The following is a 25,698-nucleotide window of genomic DNA, read 5'->3' on the forward strand; positions in this document are numbered from 1 at the left end:
TTTTGACAGATTCTGTTTTTCGTGTGTTGTTTGCTTATCTTGATGAATCTATGGCTAGTAATAGAGTTTATGAACCATAGAGAAGTTGGAATACAGTAGGTTTAAGACAAATATAAATAAATAATGAGTTCATTACAGTACCTTGAAGTGGTGGTTTGTTTTCTTTTACTAGCGGAGCTCACGAGATTTTCTTTTAAGTTTTGTGTTGTGAAGTTTTCAAGTTTTGGGTAAAGATTTGATGGATTATGGAACATGTAGAGACAAGAGCCTAAGATTGGAGATGACCAAGGCACCCCAAGGTAAAATCCAAGGACAGCCAAAATCCTAAGCTTGGGGATGCCCCGGAAGGCATCCCCTCTTTCGTCTTCGTCAATCGGTAACTGTACTTGGAGCTATATTTTTATTCACCACATGATATGTGTTTTGCTTAGAGCGTCTTGTATGATTTGAATCTTTGATTTTTAGTTTACCACAATCATCCTTGATGTACACACCTTTTGGGAGAGACACACATGAGTTGGAATTTATTAGAATACTCTATGTGCTTCACTTATATCTTTTGAGCGAGATAATTTTGCTCTAGTGCTTCGCTTATATCTTTTAGAGCATGGCGGTGGTTCTATTTTATAGAAATAATTGATCTCTCATGCTTCACTTATATTATTTTGAGAGTCCTTTAGAACATCATGGTAATTTGCTTTGGTTATAAATTTTAAATAGTAAGAGAAGTTGGATGCTTGATAGTTGTTTTGAGATATAAAGGTGGTAATATTAGAGGTGTGCTAGTTGAGTAATTGTGAAATTGAGAAATACTTGTGTTGAAGTTTGGAAGTCCCGTAGCATGCACGTATGGTAAACGTTGTGTGACAAATTTGAAGCATGAGGTGTTCTTTGATTGCTTTCCTTATGAGTGGCGGTCGGGGACGAGCGATGGTCTTTTCCTACCAATCTATCCCCCTAGGAGCATGCACGTAGTGCTTGGTTTTGATGACTTGTAGATTTTTGCAATAAGTATGTGAGTTCTTTACGACTAATGTTGAGTCCATGGATTATACGCACTCTCACCTTCCATCATTGCTAGCCTCTTCGGTACCGTGTGTCGTGGGTTTGTCATGGCAGATGTCCTCATGAAAGGACTTAGTCGTGGAGCCATCGCTACGGGTTAGCTTAAAGGGGTTAAACCGGACAAGGGACACGAGGGTTTTTATACTAGTTCGGCCCCTTTGATGAAGGTAAAAGCCTACGTCTAGTTGTGTTTGGTATTACTGGGTTTCGATGACCAGGGAGCGAATCCTCTTTGCCTGGCTCTCGATTTGTTGTGTGTTGTCCCTAAACCGCTGCCGGGTCGTCCCTTTATATACACAGGTTGACGCCCGCCGGTTTACAGAGTCCCGAGGCCGGATCATAAACGCGTATGGCTCGGTCTCTATCCTTCCTATCTTACAATGCAAGTTATATGGGAAAGTCAGTTTACATCTACAGGCCTTAACTCTCCTTTGGGCCTTGGGCCTTCGTAAAGCGCTACCATCCTTACGTCTTCATGGGCTTCTAATATTCATGGAGTTAATCCGGCTACTCCTGACCGGTTTACATCCAGTAGTAATATCCCCAACATTAGGCCCCAGATTGATTTGAACTTGTTCATGTCAATCTTCAACACTTAGAAAAATTCTTCCCTTGCATCTTCACCTTGATCTTGTAAACCGTCGTGACGTCATACTCCAGGATCATGTTAAATCGCCATGACGTCACTTTGTTATTTAAAAATGATACATCTCACCTTCATTTCCTCCGACAATCAAGGCGGCCGCCCCTGCTCGGTATCCAGTATTCGGGCTCCTCGATTCTCGCACCTGTCACCTCCCCCTTTACCTTATAAATAGGGCCAAGGGTCATTTCCTTTTTCCCCTCTGTCTCCTCGCTTCCTCTTCCTCCTTGCGACACCCCTGCACCCGAGCACCGCCGCCGTCGCCGAGCTTCGCTTCCGGTTCTGCGTTGGCCACTGCATCGACCTGGTCGCACCAGAGAGCCGCGGCGTACCTCCGCTGCTTCAACAGCCGCTGTAAGTCCTTCCCTTTCCTCATTTGTAGATCTACCTAGGGTTTCACTGTTCATCAAAGTTCATCGAAGCTCCGGCACTGTTTTTCCCTGTTCCTCCTTAGTCCATGGATAAAAACCTCAAGTTTGATGTATTCCGTGTAATAGCTATAGCATTCCTTATCTTCTGCTATCACAACAAACCCTTATGCGCATAAAAACTGATCTAGACCTTTGTGAACCGCTTTGGGACCAACCTTTTTAGGTCTAAATCTTTTTGCTTTTCCTGTCTTACGGCAGATCCAAAATTTCCATGTAATCTTATGAAACCTGTTTTACCTTACCTAGTCGTTCTTGCCTTAGATCTCTATCTTCTTTATCACATAGGCGGTTTAGCTTTGTAGAAAGCAATCTATCACATACCATTAGTCCCCTTGTAAACCGGAAATCCCTTTATCTCTGTTGTCATACTCCGGTTTAATAATATGTGTATATCTCTTTTTCCACTTATCACCTTGTCGTTCATAATTATATCATCCTCCGGTTTACCAATATTACATACTTGAATTCCTTTATTCTGTTGCACCTTATACACCACTATGAATGTATTGTTAAACCGGCATTTCTTTCCAGCCTTTCACTTGCAATGGCCAAGCAGTTTTATTCCTGCAACTGGGCTCCCTCCCGGGTCACACAGGAGCAACTGAATGGAATGGTTAAGATCGGCACCTTACCAAAGAAGAATGAGATTCGTTGGCGAGTTCCTGGGCCGGAAAATCCTCCCACCCCTAAGCAGGGTGAGGTAGTGGTGTTTGTTGACCACATAGGCCGTGGTTTCAAACCGCCCGGGTCAAAGTTTTTCCGAGATGTGCTTGCCAGCTTTCAACTCCACCCTCAAGATATTGGATCCAACTCGGTATCCAATATATGCAACTTTCAAGTTTTCTGTGAAGTGTACCTACAAGAAGTGCCAACTGTGGAGCTGTTCCGGGATTTCTTCCATATGAACCGGCGCACTGAATTTGTAGACGGACCCAATACTAAACTTGGTGGCGTCTCCATTCAAAAAAGGAAAGAGGTTGAATTTCCTCATGCCAAGCTGCACAGTCACCCCAAAGAGTGGAATCAAACTTGGTTCTACTGTAAAGATACCTCCCCTGAAGATGAGAATCCTCTGCCGGGTTACCGTGCCCACCGGCTTGCCAATACTCATCCACTTCCACAACGCCTAAGTGCCCAGGAACATGCCCCGTATGCACCTCAACTCGCCAAGCTGAGAGCCTTCTTGGCCAACAATTTAACAGGCGTAGACTTTGTCCATTGTTGGATATCTTGGAGCATCTTGCTGTTAAGTCACCGCTCCGGCTTAATGTGTGAGTATACTGGTGAAGTAGAAGACTCCCAACGTCATATCAATATTCAGCTAACAGATGAAGAAGTTACTGAAGCTGTCAAGAAAATACTGAACGAGTCGGAAGCTGTCTACCGCCAAACCGGATTAGACCCTTTTTACACGAAAAACAAACCGCCTGCTGTAAGCATTGTTCTTCTACTTTACACTTGATATCTTTATACTATCCAATCTTTGAATACCCTTCTGCTTATTTTTAAACAGGGTGATGATCTGTTCTGTAAGAAGAAGCCTCAAGAGAAGGCGGCAAAGCCTTCCCGTCCTAAAACAAAAGCCGTCAAGAAAACCACAAAGCGGAAGGCACCTGAACGCATCAGTATGGAACTGGATGACGACCCGGATGAACCGGAAGTTGAGGTAGAACTTGATTCACTTGATTCACTTTTCATGCATCTCATTGACAATGATACTTATCTGGAGGACGTTGAGGGCAGCCAAGCTGACGATGCAGAGGTAATTATCCTTTCCTCTGGTTCAGACTCTATGCCAACACAAAAAATCCATGAAAGCGGTCTGGAAAGTAAGCTTTTCTCATCCTCTTGCTCACTTGGATCGAACATTTATTTTGAAGACGCGGTAGCATGAGGCTCGCCGCACAACCCGGCACAGCGGCCAAAAGGTCACTTCGGCCGGTTTACCAGACACCCCAGTTCGAAAGCGCCGGTCTGAGGTCTCACCCACTTCTGACACTTCTTATCCCAAGGCAGGCTATTTCCGACAACCTCTTAATCCGTCCGATTCGAATTATCACGTGACACCTCCTTCCTCCTATCAAAATTGTAGCTGGGTAAGTACTTCAACCCCTTCTTTTGATGTTTTCATACTTTATATGCTATGCTTAACTTTCACATCTTATTCTGTTATAGAGCCAAAGCCAGACCCAGCAAAAAGGCTCGGGTGAACAATCCGCCCGAAGACCAGGTGGTCATTGAACCGGAGCAAACGGTGGAACCAGAGCAAACTTGTTGAACCGGAGGGTCCAAATCCTGAAGCTACCTTTGATGAACCATCCCCTCAAGATCACAATATTGATGAACAACCATAAGTTGACATTGTTGTGCCTGATGATGAACCGGTAGATCCACTCTGGGCTGATGACAGATCTTCTAGTCCGGTGAGAGCTACTGACACCCCATCAACTCCAAAAAAGACTGCTGGAGACAAAGAAGGCGAAGTTATCATTACTAGTATTGGTCACACCTCCCCTGGTATTCCTGTAATTTTGGCCTAACTTAGTGCCAAGGAAGAACGTGCTGCCATGGAAAAAGGCAAATGGAGCACCGACTTGTCAAGTTATGCCCATCTCAGCATTCAAGAACTCCACTCTGGTTTTCTAAACCGTCTGCACTCAAACCATGATTATGAAGCCGGTTTGGTGAACCTGATGAAGGAGCGCTATGAGGTATTTTCATCACTTCCCCTTTCGTAAATCCAATTTGTAAATATCAACGCAAGTAGCCCCCAAGGGCCGGTTTATGATAACAATCATAAATCGGGACTTTGTAATATCTCAATTTTTGCATTCTGATCCTCCATATGTCAAGTGATCTTTGGAAACAAACCGGTACTTTATCATTGTATTCCTGTAGCTTTCATCGGTGTAGCCCCCAAGGGCCGGTTTATCTTTCCAAGATAAACCAGGTCTTTGAATCAATGCGTCAACTTTGAACAGATGTACATTAGCCCCCAAGTGTTAAGGATAATGCTTGCATTGTGCTTGAGACTTGTGAAAAATATGTTGATGATAGAGCAAATAGGCATTAGCCCCCAAGTACAAAGTGCATAACTTGTTATATGCTTGGTACTTCATAACCTGTTTTGATGATATATCTCACCTTTGTAGGCTGAGCTGAGTAAAAAGGATGCTCAAACCATGGACCTTCAAGAGAATGTTAAATCTCAGCAAGCAGAGGCTTCCAAAGCCAAAGAAGAGCTGACCAATGCCCTAGCAGCTATGGAAAAACTGAAAGAAACCTTTAACAAAGAGTGTGCAGACTAGGAGACAGAAAAGGCCGGTTTAACAAAGAAGGCCGAGGACGCAGAGGCAGCCCTGAAACCGGTGGTTGAAGAACTGACCGGCTTAAAGCGGCAGACTAACGCCATGACTTCTGCTGTGTTTGATAAGTACCCTCTCATGCAGTTTGTCTAATTCATAATATCTTATCAATGACCGGTTTACTGATGTTTAACCATGACAGGGACCCGCATTGCTCATCTGGGCGCTGACATGCGGATGAAGCATAAAGCGGCCTATACCTTTGATAGAACAGCTGTTCTCTGGATCGCAAGGAGCCATTTGCACTGCAGCTTATAACAAGCCTCCGCCATCGCTGATAAAAGAAACTATCGAAAAGCTGGCCATGCTGCCTGCCCGGATCAACAAACTGAATAGATCAGCCGCAAGGTCAGGTGCGCTGACCGCGCTAATCCGGGCCAAGGTGTGGATTCCGGATCTTGAACCGGCAGATATCATCAAAGGCTATCCTGGTGTGAAAGAAGACGGCTCAGACTTCAATAACGACGATCTCCAAAGGCTGACAAAGGAGATGTGGCCGATAGCAAGAAAACTGGCGGAGGATACCGATCTATCTCATTTTCAACCGGTTTATGATGCTAAGGGAAAAAGACAGCCCGCGCTAATTCATAATGTTGAAGATCTTGTGCTGCCAATCCGTAAGCATACTTATGCTCCTGACATTGACCCCTCCAACCTCATTCATGAAGAGGTCGTTTTTCAAGCCTTAACCGAAATCGATTAGTCAATGGTTGATTTCTAGCGTCTGGGGAGGGATGAAGAGAATGTGACCGCGCAAGATGACCCTCAATCGTCAAGCCATCCCGATAAGGAATCCTAAACCGGTGGCCAGTTTATCAGCTGCAGTCTACCACTCCTTTGAAAACACTTATTCAATTTGGGGTATTGAAAGCGCCTTGTAATAGGATAGCATGAACACCTTATCTGCCATGCCATCGAGCATGTTTGTTTTGCTAGATACTGAAAACTTGTCCTGCCTTTGGGATCTATTTATGCATAGTCCATTATGATTTGTGTTCCTTCATATAAGAACTTGAAAGTGTCCTAGTGGTTTACCACTAGACGGGTCATGATGCCCAAAAAATATATACATAACTTGGATGGATAACCAAGATTTGTATTAACCAGATATAAAATAAATGATACCTGTGATATATCTTCGTTGGCTGACCAACTATTGGTATAGTAGGAGTAAAAATACCCATGTGTAGGGTTGATGACTCCTTTCCCTCTTGCCAGTTCATATAAAAACCATATCAGGTGATGATTACCACCGGATTGTATGTTTAATGCTGGTGACCTGTAGCCAAAACCAGACCGGAGCAATTTACTGCCGGTTTAAAACTGATCATGTACTGACAACTAAGCGTTGAAATCCACGCCGGGTTGTAATAAACACCGGTTTATCAGAAATATTCATAAATCCCTTATCAAAGCCTCTTAAGATGGACCTCAATCTTTAACCAATCACCGTTTGAACTTTGACAAGTTCAGGGTCTATGAGGTTGACTTGTCAAACGTTCGATGGGTCATACCAGGTTTACCTGGACGGAGTGGCTTACTTAAAAAGGCAGGGTAACCCGGGGTTTTAGGTGAATACACCTGGCTTCCAAGCCTAGCTTGATAGCCTATTACAAGGGTGCAAGCTCGTTGTTCTTTGAGAAGCAAGGAGCCCCTAGGTAATATTTGAGCTATGCTTAGTGGTTACCTATGTTTGAGTTGTGCTTGATGCAACAAACTCTCTTTGGTTCCACATAATTTCCTTTTGGCTTTAAGCCTATCAAGAGGTGTAGCTATGGTGTGCAGACAACCAAGCCCCCTAGTGATACACCTTTTTGGTTTTAAACCGATCAACAGGTGTAGCTATGGTTCGAATACGACCAAGCCCCCTAATGATTCCCTTTATATCTGTGTGGCCTTATGGACGGGTTAATAAAACTCCACTTTGTCAGTAGAAGCCCCCATGGAACCACACATGACGTAAAAAAGAACAGAGACCCCGCTTTAGCCAAGGCTCCGGTTTATTATATAATATATACATTGTCATAAGTATGTACATAAGAAGAGCCTATGGCTCAAGTATAGTAAGGCCGAAGAAGGGCTATATTCCACGGCTGCTTGGTCTCCTCCTCCGATTTACATGAGTCTTTGTGCTCTCGAACATCGATAAGGTAGTATGACCCGTTGTGTAGGTTTTTGCTGACCACAAAAGGTCCTTCCCAAGGTGGGGATAACTTGTGCATATCAGTTTGATCCTGGATGAGCCGGAGCACCAGATCACCCTCTTGAAAAGTTCTGGTTTTAACCCGGCGGCTGTGATAACGTCGGAGATCTTGTTGATAAATCGCCGAACGTGCCGCTGCGAGATCACGCTCCTCATCTAACAGGTCCAGTGAGTCCTGACGTGCCTTCTCATTGTCAGCTTCAACGTAAGCCGCCACACGGGGCGAGTCATGATGGATGTCACTAGGGAGAACCGCCTCTGCTCTATAAACCATGAAGAAAGGTGTATAACCCGTCGATCTATTTGGTGTGGTGTTGATACTCCATAACACAGAAGGTAACTCCTCCACCCAACAACCCGGTGTCCTCTTTAAAGGAACCATAAGCCGGGGTTTGATACCTCTCAAGATTTCTTGATTTTCCCTCTCTGCTTGACCATTACACTGGGGGTGAGCCACTGACGCTACATCAAGCCGGATGTGCTCACATTGAAAAAATTCCTCCATCTCACCCTTAGACAGATTAGTACCATTATCCGTGATAATGCTGTGTGGAAAACCAAACCAGAAGATCACCTTCTTGATGAATTGAACCGTCGTGGCTGCATCACACTTACTGACTGGCTCTGCCTCTACCCACTTGGTAAACTTGTGAACCGCCACCAACAGGTGGGTCTTTTTGTCCTTGGATATCTTAAAGGGTCCAACCATATCGAGCCCCCAAGTTGCAAACGGCCAAGTGATTGGAATCATTCTCAACTCCTGAGCCGGAACATGGGCGCGACGTGCAAACTTCTGACAACCGTCACACCTCTTTACTAAATCTTCTGCATCAGCATGAGCCGTCAACCAGTAGAAGCCAGGACGAAAAGCCTTAGCCACCAAGGATTTTGAACCGGCGTGGTGACCACAATCTCCTTCGTGGATTTCTCGCAAAATCTCATAACCCTCTTGAGGAGACACGCAACGCTGAATTGCTCCTGTAACGTTGTAACGATGTAACTCCCCATTGATAATGGTCATTGACTTGGATCGCTGGATTATCTGCTGGGCCAAGGTTTCATCCTCCAGTAACTCGCCCCAGTTCATGTAAGCCAAGTACGGGGCTGTCCAATCCGGTGTAACATGCAAAGCCGCCACCAACTTGGCCTCTGGGTCAGGAATAGCCAACTCCTCCTCTGTTGGTATCTTGACCGACGGATTATGTAGTACGTCGAGGAAGACATTAGGAGGGACCGGTTTACGCTGAGAGCCTAGGCGACTTAAAGCGTCTGACACTTCATTCTTTCTCCGGTCTATATGGTCAACTTGATAACCCTTGAAATGACCAACCACTATCTCCACCTCTCGTCGATATGCAGCCATGAGTGGGTCCTTAGAATCCCAAGTGCCAGACACCTGTTGAGCCACCAGGTCCGAGTCACCGAAGCACTTAACCCGGCTTAAGTTCATCTGCTTAGCCATCCGAAGACCGTGGAGTAAGGCCTCATACTCAGCTGCATTGTTAGTGCAAGGGAACATTAAGCGAAGAACATAACAAAACTTGTCACCTCGTGGGGAAGTTAATATGACTCCAGCCCCCGAGCCCTCCAATTGCCTGGATCCATCAAAGTGAATAGTCCAATAAGTGTTGTCTGGCTTTTCCTCTGGTGCCTGCAACTCTGTCCAATCATTGATGAAGTCCACGAGTGCTTGAGATTTAATCGCTGTGCGAGGTGTATATTGAGCCTGTGAGGTCCAAGCTCAATATCCCACTTGGCAATCCGGCCAGTCGCCTCTCTGTTTTGTATGATATCTCCCAAAGGGGCTGAACTAACCATTGTGATACGATGACCCTCCATACACCAGCTTCTACCAATGCGGATACCTCTGCTTTGATTCGATAAGCACCTCACTAATATAATAAACTGACCGTTGAACTAGATACTCCTTTCCAGCCTCCTTGCGCTCCACAACTATAGCCACACTGACAGCCCGGGCATTAGCAGCCACATATAGCAGTAAAGGCTCTTCATCGACCGGAGCCGCAAGAACAGGAGGTTCAGCTAACTGTCTCTTCAAATCCTCAAACGCTTTAGCAGTTGCGTCGCTCCAGACAAAGTCATCTGTTTTCTTTAACATCTGATATAAAGGGATAGCTTTCTCGCCAAGACGACTGATAAACCGGCTCAAAGCCGCAATCCGGCCTGCTAAACGTTGAACGTCATTGATACATGCCGGTTTAGCCAGGGACATGATAGCTGAAATTTTTTCTGGATTAGCCTCGATGCCCCTGTTAGACACCAAAAAACCCCAAAAGCTTTCCTGCCGGAACACCAAAGACACATTTGTCTGGATTAAGCATCATCTTATAAACCCGGAGGTTGTCAAAAGTCTCTCTTAAGTCATCTATCAATGGTTCCTCCTTCCTGGACTTCACCACAATATCATCCACATATGCATAAACATTGCGCCCAATCTGCTTATGAAGACAATTCTGAACACAGCGTTGATAAGTCGCCTGGGCACTCTTGAGCCCAAAGGGTATGGAGACATAGCAGAAGGCTCCAAAGGGAGTTATAAAAGCTGTTTTCTCCTGGTCCTTAACTGCCATTTTGATCTGATGATAACCAGGGTAAGCATCCAAAAAACACAAACGGTCACAACCCGCCGTAGCATCAATAATTTGATCAATACGAGGGAGGGCGAAGGGATCTGCTGGACAAGCCTTATTCAAATCTGTGTAGTCCACACACATACGCCAAGTGCCGTTTCTCTTAAGAACCAGCACCGGATTAGCCAGCCACTCCGGGTGAAAAACCTCCACAATAAACCCTGCGGCCAACAGCCGAGCTACCTCCTCACCAATAGCCTTACGCCTTTCTTCGTTGAAGCGGGGAGAAACTGCCTGGCCGGTTTAAACTTAGGATCTATAATAAGTGTGTGCTCAGCGAGCTCCCTCGGTACACCCGGCATGTCAGAAGGCTTCCATGCAAAGATGTCCCAGTTCTCACGGATGAACTCGATGAGCGCGCTTTCCTATTTGGGATCCAGGTTAGCGCTAATACTGAACTGCTTGGATGAATCGCCAGCAACAAAGTCAACCATCTTAGTGTCTGTGGCCGATTTAAACTTCAATGCCGGATCATGCTCTGTAGTTAGTTTTTTCAAAGAAGTCATGTCGGCCGGATCAACCTTGTCTTTATAGAACTTTAGCTCCTCTGTGGCACAAACCAACTCAGCGTAAGCCGCATCACCTTCTTCACACTCGAAAGTGATCTTCCTGCTCCCATCTACTGTGATGGTCCCCTTGTGACTCGGCATCTTAAGTTGTAAATAAACATAACACGGCCTCGCCATGAACTTAGCATAAGCCAGACGCCCGAACAGGGCATGATACGGACTCTTGATTTTCACCACCTCAAAAGTCAATGTCTCTGACCTTGAATCATGATCATCTCCAAAAGCCACCTCTAGGGCTATCTTGCCCACTGGATACGCAGACTTACCGGGCACCACACCATGAAAAATGGTGTTCGACGGTTTAAGATTCTTATCTGTCAACCCCATACGGCGGAAGGTATCATAATAAAGAATATTGATACTGCTTCCCCCATCCATAAGGACCTTGGTGAACTTATACCCCCCCCCCCAACTTGAGGTGCCACCACTAAGGCCAGATGACCCAGATTATCAACCTGGCGTGGGTGATCCTCTCGACTCCATAAAATGGGTTGCTCAGACCAGCGCAGATACTGAGGCACTGCCGGTTCAACAGAGTTTACGGCCCTCTTGTGAAGCTTCTGATCGCGTTTACACAAGCTAGTGGTAAAGACATGATACTGCCCGCTATTCAACTGCTTTGGATTGCTCTGATAACCCGACTGCTGCTGCTACTGATTCCCCTGATGGTTATAACCCCCTTGATTGCCCTGGTTCCCTTGGTGGCCATGTCTGGTTTGATTGCCTTGGAATCCTGAACCGGAGGTGCCACCTCCATAACCCGGCCCATGAAAACCGCCTCCTGAACCGCTGGGCGGGCCATTGTCATATTGAAACATATTGGAATTATTGAACTCCCGCATAATGAAACAATCCTTCCAAAGATGTGAAGCTGGCCTTTCCTTCGATCCGTGCTTCGGACAAGGTTGATTTAACAGGCGCTCCAGATTGGGGCCTGACCCTCCGCCCCTCTGGGACTGTTTACCCTTACGACGCTGGCCGTTGTCCTGAGCATTGGTGTTAGCCACAAAGTCCAAACTATTGTCTGCCTTGCACTTACCATTATTCCCATGGCCTGTTGGATTGTGCTGCTGCCCCTTGTTATTGCCGTTCTTTTTCCCTTTCCCCGTTTTTTCATCCTCAAACTCGGGGTCTTTGGTACTATCTGAATCGGCGTATGTCACCAAAGCAGCCATAAGGGTTGACATATCATTGCAATGACGCTTGAGCCTCCCTGGCTTTAGTTTTAATTGCATAAACCGGCAGTTGCCCTCCAACATCAAAAATTTTGTATCTGCATTAATGTGGTCTGATGAATGCAAAATAGCTGAGACTCGCTTCACCCAATGCGTCGTAGACTCCCCCTCCTCTTGAACACAAGCGGCTAGGTCCACAATTGACATAGGCTGCTTACATGTATCTTTGAAATTCTGGATAAACCGGTGTTTTAACTCAGCCCATGACCCGACAGAGTTAGCTGGTAAGCTCTTTAACCAAGTTCGAGTTGTCCCCTCCAACACCATGGTGAAGTGTTTAGCACACACCGCTTCATCCACGTCCAACATCTCCATCGCCATCTCATAACTCTCCACCCATAACTCCGGATGTAAATCGGCGGTGTAATTGGGCACCTTACGAGGGCCTTTAAAATCCTTGGGCAGTCGTACATTACACAAAGTGGGGGTAAGACACAGCACCCCTAAAGAACTGAAGACCACGCCTGGCTCCACTAAGGCGGTAGGGCGAACCGGAGTAGTTTGACGAGAGATGTGCAGAGCTGCTAACTCGGCTTCTTGACGTGCACGACCATGATCCACCACATCATGCGCATTAGCACCACCACCTGTCGGGTTGTGCCCTCGCGGTGAGTTACGGTGACGTGCACTGCTTGATACGGCCGGTTCATCCTCAATGTGCCTGCTGTAGCTCCGACTCGGACGGGGGGTGGAATGAATCCTCTCGCGACTATGCGAATAAGCCCGTTGCTGGTTTAAAGCTGTTTGAAGGAGCTCTCTGGCCCGTCGTGTCTCAATCGCCACTGGTGACTCGCCGTCAGTTGGGAGGGCTGCCAATCGTGAAGCGGCGGCCATAATGTTATCCAACGGGTTGGAGTAATGCCCCGGGGGCATCGGAACATACTGCGGCACAATGTTGTTCTGACGAGGCAGGTTCATCGTGGGCGGCTGAACCGGCGCTCCTGTTCCCGGTGCCTCCGTCCGGTTTACCACTGGTTGGTTACTCGTTCCTGCTCCTGGCGTGTTGAAGAGATTTCTCGGTTCATAGCCCAGCGGGAGGTGCGACCGGTATCTCCTCCTCATGACATCATCTGAAGCATTCTGATCCAGCCTAAGCCGGTAGGCCCAGGCTTCTAACTCGGCCCATTCTGTAGCCATCCTGGCGTTCTCTGCTGCCAGGTCCGCTTTAGCCTGAGTTATCTGATCCTTCACCTTTGCAATCTCCGCGTTGTGATGATCCCAGTTTGCTGCTTCCACCTCTGCTGCCAGCAATGTTGCCAAGGCGTCGAATAAATCAGACAAAACCTGAGCCGGAGGCGGTTCTGAGCCCCCTGCTCCCGCCGGCATTGCTGTTGCTGAACCGGAGAGCATTGCCGCGGCGGCAGAAGAGTGTTGCGCTGGTTGTGTACCGGCCATGAAGACCGCGACCCGGTTTGACAGATCGAGGAGGTCCGGAATACTGTTGCCATCGGAACCTCCGCTAATCCGGCCATCCTGCAGTTGATACAGGGACTCGGTTTCTCCGGTTGAAGACTCGTCATAGGAACAGATAAGGGTTTCTCCATCAGATGCTGGTCCATCCTCATACTCTGCTCCATGGATGACACCTACGAAAACATGCCTTGCTGCAGGCTGAACCGGGGCAGGGCATGCACGCTGAGCCGTCTCGATGATGTCGGTGCAGGTGTCCGGCTCAGGGCCCGGTTCGCTGACCTTGCCGATGAAGACGTGAATTCCACCATAGGGGACCCGGTACCCGTATTGGATCGAACTGGCCTCGGTACCCTACCCTGCATCGTCGATGTAGAGCTTGCCGCGACGACTCTTTGCCTTCCGGCCCACAGCGTATACCTTGAGTCCTTCGAAGCTGCCCTTCAAGAACTCGAAACCATCGTGTGATAGCCCCACGGTGGGCGCCAACTGTCGTGGGTTTGTCACGGCAGATGTCCTCGTGAAAGGACTTAGTCGTGGAGCCATCGCTACGGGTTAGCTTAAAGGGGTTAAACCAGACAAGGGACACGAGGGTTTTTATACTAGTTCGGCCCCTTTGATGAAGGTAAAAGCCTATGTCTAGTTGTGTTTGGTATTACTGGGGTTTCGATGACCAGGGAGCGAATCCGCTTGCCTGGCTCTCGAGTTGTTGTGTGTTGTCCCTAAACCGCTGTCGGGTCGTCCCTTTATATACATAGGTTGACGCCCGCCGGTTTATAGAGTCCCGAGGCCGGATCATAAACGTGTCCGACTCGGTCTCTATCCTTCCTATCTTACAATGCAAGTTACATGGGAAAGTCGGTTTACATCTACAGGCCTTAACTCGCCTTTGGACCTTGGGCCTTCATAAAGCGCCACCATCCTTACGTCTTCATGGGCTTCTAATCTTCATGGAGTTAATCCGGCTACTCCTGACCGGTTTACGTCCAGTAGTAATATCCCCAACACCATGCATTGCCCTTTCTCACCTTGAGAGTTGGTGCAAACTTCACCGGTGCATCTAAACCCCGTGATATGATACACTCTATCACACATAAGCCTCCTTATATCTTCCTCAAAACAGCCATCATACCTACCTATTATGGCATTTCCATAGCCATTCCGAGATATATTGCCATGCAACTTTCCACCGTTCCATTTATTATGACACGCATCATCATTGTCATATTGCCTTGCATGATCATGTAGTTAACATCGTATTTGTGGCAAAGCCACAATGCTTAATTTTTCATACATGTCAGTCTTGATTCATCGCATATCCCAGTACACCGCTGGAGGCATTCACATAGAGTCATATTTTGTTCTAAGTGTCGAGTTCTAATTCTTGAGTTGTAAATAAAAAAACTGTGATGATCATCATTAGAGCATTGTCCCATGTGAGGAAAGGATGATGGAGACTATGATTCCCCCAAGTCGGATGAGACTCCGGACAAAAAAAAGAGGCCATAAAAAAGAGAGAAAGGAAGGCCCAAATAAAAAATGAGAGAAAAAGAGAGAAGGGACAATGTTACTATCCTTTTTCCACACTTGTGCTTCAAAGTAGCACCATGATCTTCATGATAGAGAGTCTCTTATTTTGTCACTTTCATATACTAGTGCGAATTTTTCATTATAGAACTTGGCTTGTATATTCCAATGATGGGCTTCCTCAAATGCCCTTGGTCTTCATGAGCAAGCAAGTTGGATGCACACCCACTTAGTTTCTTTGATGATCTATCATATATTTATAGCTCTAGTGCATTTGTTGCATGGCAATCCCTACTCCTTGCATTGGCATCAATCGGTTGGCATCTCCATAGCCCATTGATTAGCCGCGTCAATGTGAGACTTTCTCCCTTTTTGTCTTCTCACACAACCTCAATCATTATATTCTATTCCACCCATAGTGCTATGTCCATGGCTCGTGCTCATATATTGCGTAAAAGTTGAAAGAGTTTGAAAAGGCTATGTATGAAACAATTGCTTGGCTTGACATCGGTGTTGTGCATGATGAGAGCATTTTGTGTGACGAAAATGTGGCATGGCCAAACTATATGATTTTGTAGGGATAAGCTTTCTTTGGCTATGTTATTTTGATAAGACATAATTGCTTGGTTAGCATACTTGGAGTATTATTATTTTTATGTCAACATTGAAATTTTATCTTGAATCTTTCGGATCTGAACATTCATGCCACAATAGAGAAAATTACATTGAAGAATATGCTAGAAAGCATTCCACATCAAAAATTCTGTTTTTATCATTTACCTACTCGAGGACGAGCAGGAATTAAGCTTGGGGATGCTTGATACGTCTCCAACGTATGTATAATTTTTGATTGTTCCATGCTATTATATATTCTGTTTTGTATGTTTAATGGGCTTTATTATACACTTCTATATTATTTTTGGGACTAACCTATTAACCCAAGACCCAGTGCAAATTGCTGTTTTTTTCCTATTTCGGTGTTTCGCAGAAAAGGAATATCAAACGGAGTCCAAACGGAATGAAACCTTCCGGAACATGATTTTTGGAACAAACGTGATCCAGAGGACTTGGAGTGGACGTCAAGAAACAACCGAGGAGGCCACGAGGCAGGGGGCGTGCCTACCCCATAGGCGCGCCCTCCCCCCTCGTGGGCCCCTGGTGGCTCAACCGACCTACTTTTTCCTCCTATATATACTCATATACCCTGAAAACATCCAGGAGCACCACGAAACCCTATTTCCACCGCCGCAACCTTCTGTACCTAAGAGATCCCATGTTGGGGCCTTTTCCGGAGCTCCACCGGAGGGGGCATTGATCACGGGGGCCTCTACATCAACTCCATGGCCCCTCCGATAATGTGTGAGTAGTTTACTTCATACCTTCGGGTCCATAGTTATTAGCTAGATGGCTTCTTCTCTCTCTCTTTGGATCTCAATACAAAGTTCTCCTCAATTTTCTTGGAGATCTATTCGATGTAAATCTTTTTGCGGCGTGTTTGTCGAGATCCGATGAATTGTGGGTTTATGATCAAGTCTATCTATGAACAATATTTGATTCTTCTCTAAAATCGTTTATGTATGATTGGTTATCTTTGCAAGTCTCTTCAAATTATCAGTTTGGTTTGGCCTACTAGATTGATCTTTCTTTGCAATGGGAGAAGTGCTTAGCTATGGGTTCAATCTTGCGGTGCTCGATCCCAGTGACAGAAAGGGAAACGACACATATTGTATTGTTGCCATCGGGGATAAAAAGATGAGGATTATATCATATTGCTTGAGTTTATCACTCTACATCATGTCATATTACCTAATGTGTTACTCTGTTCTTATGAACTTAATACTCTAGATGCATGCTGGATAGCGGTCGATGTGTGGAGTAATAGTAGTAGATGCAGGCAGGAGTCGGTCTACTTGTCACGGACGTGATGCCTATATACATGATCATGCCTAGATATTCTCATAATCATTCGCTTTTCTATCAATTGCTCGACAGTAATTTGTTCACCCATCGTATTACTTATGCTATCTTGAGAGAAGCCACTAGTGAAACCTATGGCCCCTGGGTCTATTCTCCATTATATTAATCTTCCGTCAACAAGCTATTTCAATTACCTTTTATTTTGCAACCTTTACTTTTAATCTTTGCCATAAAAATACCAAAAATATTATCTTATCATCTCTATCAGATCTCACTCCCGTAAGTGACCGTGAAGGGATTGACAACCCCTTTATCACGTTGGTTGTGAGGTTCTTATTTGTTTGTGTAGTACGAGGGACTTGCGTGTGGCCTCCTACTGGATTGATACATTGGTTCTCAAAAACTGAGGGAAATACTTACGCTACTTTGTTGCATCACCCTTTCCTCTTCAAGGGAAAACCAATGCAGTGCTCAAGAGGTAGCAATGCCCAGTCCCGAAATAAAAACTGAATTTAATTTATGTTGCCAAATAATAAATTCCTTGGAAAGTGTTGGTATGGAGGGCAACCGTGGATACGGCTATCCATGGAAAGTGAAAGTATTGTTGAAAAGGAATAAAGTTTATTTTCTGTTTGGAAACCGCCTATGATATATCTAAGCATGGAAAGTGTTGGGAACTCTAAGTCGTTTTCGTTGGTGGGAAGGATACACCTGCCAAAATGTTTTTATCTCTAAGTTTTTCTCTTTGAGCTCTGGCACCTCTACAAATCCCTACTTCCCTCTACGAAGGGCCTTTCTTTTACTTTATGCAATTTTTTTTTGAATTTGAGTCTTCATCTTCTCTTATAAAAGCACCAACTAGGAGACAATATGATCATACTTGAGTATTGGGTGTAACTAATATGCGAGTGTGTTTCACGAATGGATCAATGATTGAGCATAATGGGCTAGGGATAACTTGTTTCAACGTTGATATTTTGGAAGACATGGTAGCTTGTTGATATGCTTGAGTATTTAAATTATCATGTCAAAACTAGAGTATTACTTTGAACAATATAAAAGTCCAAATTTCCATGCTATAAAGAAAGAATATGATATGACATGTTAGGCAGCATTCCACATCAAAAATTCTGTTTTTATCACTTACCTACTTGAGGACGAGTAGGAGTTAAACTTGGGGATGCTGATACGTCTCCAATGTATCTATAATTTTTTATTGTTCCATGTTGGTATATTATCAATCTTGAATGTTTTATAATCATTTTATAGTCATTTTATTTCATTTTTTGATACTAACTTATTGACATAGTGCCAAGTGCCTGTTGCTGTTTTTTCCATGATTTTTTACATCGCGGAAAATCAATACCAAACGGAGTCCAAATGCCACGAAACTTTACGGAGATTTTTTTATGGACCAGAAGACACATAATGGGCCCTGGCTGCGCCTGGGGGTGCTCCGAGGAGAGAACAACCCATCGGGGCGCGCCAGGAGGCCCAGGCGTGCCCTGGTGGGTTGTGCCCACCTAGGGTGCCTCCCGGACCGCCTATTTACTCTATAAATGCCCCAATATTCCCAAAACCCTAGGGGAGTCGACGAAATATTCATCCATCCGCCGCAGAGTCCAGAACCACCAGATCCAATCTAGACACCATCTCGGATGGGGTTCACCACCTCCATTGGTGCCTCTCCGATGATGCGTGAGTAGTTCTTTTAGACCTTTGGGTCCGTAGTTAGTAGCTAGATGGCTCTCTCTCTCTCTCTCTCTCTCTCTCTTTGAATTCTCAATACGATGGTCTCTTGGAGATCCATATGATGTAACTCTTTTGTGGTGTGTTTGTTGGGATCAATGAACTTTGGGTTTATGATCAGATCTATCTTTTTATATCCATGAAAGTATTTGAGTTTCTTTGATCTATTTTATGCATGATCTCTTATAGCCTCGTATTTCTTTTTCGATTTGTTTGGCCAACTAGATCTATTTATTTTGCAATGGGAAGAGGTGCTTTGTAGTGGGTTCGATCTTACGGTGCTTGATCCCAGTGACAGAAGGGGAACCGACATGTATGTATCGTTGCTACTAAGGATAAAACAATGGGGTCTATCTCTAGATAGATAGATCTTGTCTACATCATGTCATCATTCTTATTGCATTACCTCGTTTCTTCATGAACTTAATACACTAGATGCATGCTGGATAGCAGTCGATGTGTAGAGTAATAGTAGTAGATGCAGGCGAGTAATAGTAGTAGATGCAGGCAGGAGTCGATCTACTAATCTTGGACGTGATGCCTATGTAATGATCATTGTCTGGATATCGTCATGATTACTTGAAGTTCTATCAATTGCCCAACAGTAATTTGTTCACCCACCGTTTGCTATTTTTCTCGAGAGAAGCCACTAGTGAAACATACGCCCCCAAGTCTCTTTCTCATATTATTTGTCTTTGCGATTTATTTTCCTTTACTTTTATTTTCAGATCTATTAAACGAAAAATACAAAAATACCTTGCTGCAATTTATTCTTATTTATTTTATTTGGCGTTCAATCTATCAATCTACTACAATTTATCTCACATCCGTTTGCCTATCTTGAGGCGCTATACCCGGAAGGGATTGACAGCCCTCTTTAACACGTCGGGTTGCGAGGATTTGTTATCTATGTGTGGGTGCTGTTTATGTTGTGTTGCTTGGTTCTCCTAGTTCGATAATCTTAGTTTCATATCTGAGGAAAATATCTACAACCGTTGTGCTGCATCATCCATTTCTCTTTAAGAAAATACCGACGTAGCTTCAAGCCGCATCAGACACTCCCGCCCTTATAAATTGTGTTATGCCTCCACAACCGATGCGGGACTAAATCCAACAGCCTGGACATGGACGCTGGCAGTTTGGGTCACTACGACATTTTCCAGGTTTTAAATATGGAGAACCTATCCAGCGTCGAGGCAGTGGAAGGCATCCCGGAGCTCCAGCAGGCTGGGTTGAACGTCTTTACGCATGCCGTTGCAAAGCCACAACGGTTAGTAGGTGAGGAGGGGCCCTAGGGACGTCTACTACCTCTCTAACGTTGAGTGCATTCTTCATGCACCAATGCATGCGTCTCCTAGGTTGGCTAGAAGCACACTTTCTAAGAGCATCTCCAACAGGCGTGTTAAACAGGCGTCGCGTCGTAAAATCGCCCGTTTTAGCGCGCGCGCGCAACCCGGCGGATGGCTCCAGTGGGCCCGCAATAGCCACACGCGCGGTATAAGAAGTTGGGCGCGCGCGTGGAAGCGGTACCTCGCGCGGTGTATTTGCGGCGCCCGCTTCCGCACGCGGCACACTCGACGCTCACGCTGCGCGCTCTTCTTCTCCCCCTCCAAAGCCCCGCGCGCGCCAGCACCGGCGACCCGCACCCATGGACGCACGCGCCGGCACCCCGCTCACCCCGTCCTATAGCCGCGACCCCCCCCCCCCCGCCCCCGTCGCCGCCGCCGCCACAAACCCTAGCCCAAGTGGCGTTGGCCTCGCCGCCGCCGGAGCTCCTCCGACGAGCGGCCTCGCGCGCGGCCTCTTCATGCCGCCGCGGATGACCTCGGCGGCGGGTGGCGTCGCGCCGGCGCCGACCCGAGGAAAGGAGGTTGGCGGCCGAGGAGAGGAGGGTGGCGGCCGAGGAGAGGAAGGTGGCTTTGGAGGAGAGGAATGTGAGCAATGAGGAGCGAACTAGGTTGTTGGAATGGGAGAAGCACTTGTTCTTCTTGGACACAACTAACCTCAATGCGGTGCAAAAGGAGTATGTCAATCTTGCCCAACAAGAAGTCTTGATCCAAAAAAGAGCCATGGTTCGTGCAATGGATGGCGGTGGCCTCGGCGCCATGGGTGGCGGTGGCCTCGGCGCCATGGGTGCCATGGGTGGCTTCGGAGGTACCGTGGGCGGTTTAGGTGCAATGGGAGGCATGGCTGGCTTTGGAGCACCCCCCGACGCTATGGCCACGATGGGAGGCATGAGTTTTGCTTCTCTCATGGGAGGCATGGGTGCACCTCCGGCCGCCATGGACGGAATGTCTTTCGATGAGCCTCCTCGCACACATTCCCATGAAGATGCCGTTGAAGATCTTGCCAACACCGTCGGAGCTTCACGTGATGCGGTGCGCGAGAGGGAGGAAGATTCATCTTCGAAGGCGGAAGAATCGTCTTCCGAAGATGAGGACGAGGACGAAGACGAGGACGAGGACAAGGAATGATGTGTCTTTCCTTTGTGTATTGAACTTGATTTGCATTTTGAACTTGGTTGGATAAACTTGTGTGCATGATTTTAAACTTGTGGGCATGAACTTCATCAACTTGTTTGTGTGAAATTTTTATTGTGTTGAAAATGTTCATCATTTTGTGTTGAAAAATGCCATATGCAATGCACCGGCGGGTCGCGCGCGCAGCATTTTGGCGCGCTGCTGAAGCGACGCGCGCACTGCATTTTAGCGCAGCCGTTGGAGCCAGCGCTGCGCGCCGCGCCAAACCAGCCGATGCGCGCGCGGCATATGTGTTTTTTACGCGCGGCGCGACCGGCGCCTGTTGGAGATGCTCTAACAATTGGATATGCAAGTATAATTGTTAGCCTCACCATCCTACTCCAGGATTGTGTTTTTGCCATGATCTTTTATGTTGTTAGTATTCCACTGACAATTTGTAATATATATAACTATACACAAACGTGTCCTAATCATTTTAATCTTCTAGCAGATTAATTAACCATTCGTTTTTCTCTACTTGATTGAAGATCTCTTATCTTTTTTTTCTTCTAAAATCTACTTCCTTTAGGATTTAGCAAATGCAATGCAAATGGTGTGAACTTATACACTCTTTTTATGTAAAAATTTGTAGTTGTTTTTGCACGTTTATTAAATGTGTTGCCCTCTAAAATCTATATAATCCTTGCTACTGGCCAAGCTTTTAGCGAATTGTGAAAGATCACTATATTACTTAGTTCATTTAATCCCAAAACAGTTGGCTATCTTCCTTGTGATTTAAAAGATTAGGTTCTAGAAGCTGTGAATATTTGCAAGCATGGATATTTTTAGTGTAGACATGTGAGTGAGCAATCATAATGTCACTAGAAAAAGAAGAAAAATATATTTATAATTATACATCAAGCTTGACACATACCTATTTTGCCTTAACTATCAAGAGAAAAGATTATTTGCATCATTAATCAGTCTCTTCTATGTTTCAGATTACCAAACACCGGTGGCTTAGTTTAAAGAAGATCACGGAATCTCCATATTGGAGATCAGTGACACCTAGGCTGGAGAACAACGGACTGTGCAGACATAACTTTCAAGCTGGCCCCGCCATTCTACTTGCACCGGAGGGAGTACATTATTCTGGGTTGGGCTGTAATAATACTAAAATTCATGCTAGAATTCTAGGTTTCACTCCGACTTGCACTGTCATGCTAGAATTTTAGTATTAAGAAACCTACATGGTATTTGATCAAGTCATATTTTAATATTAGATACATCCGTATCTAGACAAATCTAAAACAAAAAATTTAGAACGGAGAGAGTACATTATTTTGGGTTGGGCTGCAACGCCTTTTCTTAAAATAAACATCAATTATCTGTGAACATTCGCAAATAGACATGTCATTTACGAACGTTTTAGATGTCGAGTCTACTACTCTACTTGTTGACAATTTCCTCAGAAACGGCAATTTCTTCTCTTTTTTTAGGAAAGAAGAAACTTTTGGCGGCAAAAAATTGCAAGATTTGCCATCTCCTACTAGGTAAAGTAACAAAAAACAAACCCCAAGGAAAATCATCAAAGTGCAAAGGAATCGGTAGCGGAATCACATTCCATTTATTTTTAATGACGCGCGATCCGCGCTCGGAACATTCTGCTCGGGTCACAATGATATAGAGCATGTCACCGCTGCGGTTGCACAGACCTTATCAACCACCTGTCCTCAACACTAGTTTTTGGTGTTGATACTCGGTAGTTGCGGTTGCACAGACCTTATCAACCACCTGTCCTCAACACTAGTTTTTGGTGTTGATACTCGGTAGTTCAGCTCCAACTCCAATCCATGGCGACCAACGCAGCTAGTGCTCCGGCAGGCCCTGTCCCGTTCAAGGATGTTGTCGTGGACAACGTCGACCTGGTCACCACCATGCCGGCGGAGAGGTATTCGAAAGACGACGGCGATGTCCTGGTATCGGCGCTGCCGAGCAAGCTGGTGGCCGGCAGCACCAACTCCCAGCGCATGCTCCGCTGCTACCAGGGCTTCTGGCTGCCGGAGTCATTCGTGCCGGCGGCCATCGGCCTCCATCGCCGCTTCGTACCCCGCCCCAACGACGTCATCATCGCCAGCCTGCCCAAGTGCGGCACGACGTGGCTCAACGCCCTGGCGTTCGCCACGATGGCGCGCCGCTCTTACCCGCCCGCCGGCGCCGACCACCCACTCCTCCGCCTCAGCCCGCACCAGTGCGTGCCTTTTCTGGACGCTCTCCTCGCCGGAGGCGGCCGGGAGGCCAGGCTCGACGCGCTCCCGTCCCCGCGCCTCATGTATACGCACATGCCGCAGACGATGCTGCCGCGCGCCGGCGGCTGCAGGGTCGTGTACATCTGCAGGGAGCCAAAGGACACCGCCGTCTCGCTATGGCATTTCCGCCGCAGCATACACCCGGAGCTCTCTTTCGCCGACACCTTCGAGTCCATCTGCGGCGGCGCCAACCCGTACGGGCCGTTCTGGGACCACATCCTCGGGTACTGGCGCGCGAGCGAGTCGGGCCCGGAGAACGTGCTCTTCTTGAGGTACGAGGAGCTGCTGCGGGACCCCGCCGAGAACGTGAGAAAGCTCGCGCGGTTCGTTGGCATGCCGTTCTCCCAGGCGGAGGAGGAGGCCGGCGTCGTCCGCGGCATCGTCGAGCTCTGCAGCCTCGAGAGCCTGAAGAACCAGGAGGTGAACAGGAATGGGTACATGGACGGCCTCAAGTTCCCTCGCAAGGCCCTCTTCCGGAAGGGCGTGGCCGGCGACTGGGTGAACCACATGACGCCGGAGATGGCGCGCCGCATGGACGAGATCGTCGCCGACAAGCTCCGCGCCACGGGGCTCACATTCCAGTGAACCCAGAGAAATCAAAATTTCTGCAGTGTCGCGACGAGATCAATTTTATCATTTCCGTAACTTTATTACTACCCAAATGTTTCAGTTTATCATAAGCAAGCATACACGATCACGCTTCCGCATCACACGATATTCATCAGATTACTTTATTCAGATCACAACTTCACAAGTGAAACGCACACCGCTCGTATACACACCGACAGCGCAGTAACAGTATTCCTGAACCCAGTCCATGGCGGCCTCACAGCTTGCTGGAGACCGCGATGGGCCTGGTCCGGGGCCGTGCCGGAGCGGGCTCCTTGGGCACGACGACGGTGAGCACGCCGTTGTCGACGCTGGCCCTGATCTGCTCCACCCTGACGTGCTCCGGCAGCGCCACCTCCCGCGCGAACTCCGTCTTCCCGCGCTCCGCCACGTGCCACACTGCCTCTTCCTCGTTTCCCTCCTTCCCCTTCTCCTTCGCCGCGCCCCTGACGCTGAGCACGTTGCCGTCCTCCACCTGGATCTTGACGTCGTCCTTGCCCAGCCCCGGGACGTTGATCCGGAGGACGTGGGAGGTCGGGGTCTCCACCCAGTCCATGGCCGCCGTGGCGGAGGCCAAGGGGCGGGCGTAGAGGAGCCGCCGGAAGGGGCTTCCCCCGAAGAAGAGGTCCGCCATTGATTGGAACGGGAGAGCTAGCTCGGATGGGATCGGCTGGGACTGCAGTTGAGAATCGCACGGTTGGGAATTGGTGTTGGGGTCTCGGCGTCGGCGAGGTGGAAAAATGGCGAAGGGGCTGGAACGATGGGGGCAATAAATCAGGAAGGGTTTGCGGCGTCGACGTCAGAGCGATGGTTCGAGAGGCACGGAGAGAAGGAGCGACTCGCTGGATGACGGTGTAGTAGATGGGAGAAGCTTCTGGAGTATGTATGTATGGGTAAAGCTTCGATTTTTTTTTTAAAACTATGTTATTTTTTGTAGCAATTTCGGAAATTATAGGACGTAATGCAAAAAAACCAAAACTAGTAGCCCGTCGGCCATTCTTTGTCGAAGGACAAGAGGAGCGCATCGTCGAAGGGCAAGAGGGCTGCATCAACGGAGGATGACGATGATGACTTCATATAGTATGTAAGATGTATTCCAGTTGTATCGTTTCATTCAGATGTATTTGCATTATTAGTTTGTATTGTATTATTGTAGGGCATTATGTTCTATCTGAATTTCATTTTGTAGTATGTAAAATATATTGCACAAGTTCAGCCGCACCGTTTAATTCAGATGTACTTGTATCTTAATTATCGGTTGTAGTCTATTTGGAAATGTAACTGGAATAAGAATGCGAATTAATAGTAATATGTCTCTCGCATACATAAAACAATATATGTCTCCTGATCACATAGAAGCAAGTGCGATAGTAAGACATACATGAAGCATGTCTCATATATAAACACTGACACACAGCTGCGAATAGTCTGAAACTAACATAGATAATGAGTCATACATAGATAGATAAGCATATCACTGCGGGGGACGACGACGAGTCTGGGTCTTCCTCGGGCGAGGACCGGAAGGCGATAAGCGCTGAGGCGGTGGACGAGGC

General features: G+C 46.8%; 2 protein-coding genes across 2 annotated transcripts; one reads left to right on the top strand and one right to left on the bottom strand.

The window, feature by feature from the left end:
* The first annotated feature begins 22,912 nt into the window (after positions 1-22,912).
* Positions 22,913-24,183, top strand: LOC125524935 (cytosolic sulfotransferase 5-like). Its single transcript, XM_048689964.1, has one exon. The coding sequence runs from the start codon at positions 23,078-23,080 to the stop codon at positions 24,116-24,118; it is 1,041 nt and encodes a 346-aa protein (XP_048545921.1). The 5' UTR covers positions 22,913-23,077; the 3' UTR covers positions 24,119-24,183.
* A 57-nt stretch (positions 24,184-24,240) lies between these two features.
* LOC125524936 (16.0 kDa heat shock protein, peroxisomal-like) lies at positions 24,241-24,918 on the bottom strand. The gene has a single exon (XM_048689965.1). It carries the CDS (start codon positions 24,774-24,776, stop codon positions 24,360-24,362), a length of 417 nt encoding a protein of 138 aa, XP_048545922.1. The 5' UTR covers positions 24,777-24,918; the 3' UTR covers positions 24,241-24,359.
* Positions 24,919-25,698: the final 780 nt, after the last annotated feature.

This window comes from Triticum urartu, chromosome 7, assembly GCF_003073215.2.
Source record: "Triticum urartu cultivar G1812 chromosome 7, Tu2.1, whole genome shotgun sequence".
NCBI lineage: Eukaryota > Viridiplantae > Streptophyta > Magnoliopsida > Poales > Poaceae > Triticum > Triticum urartu.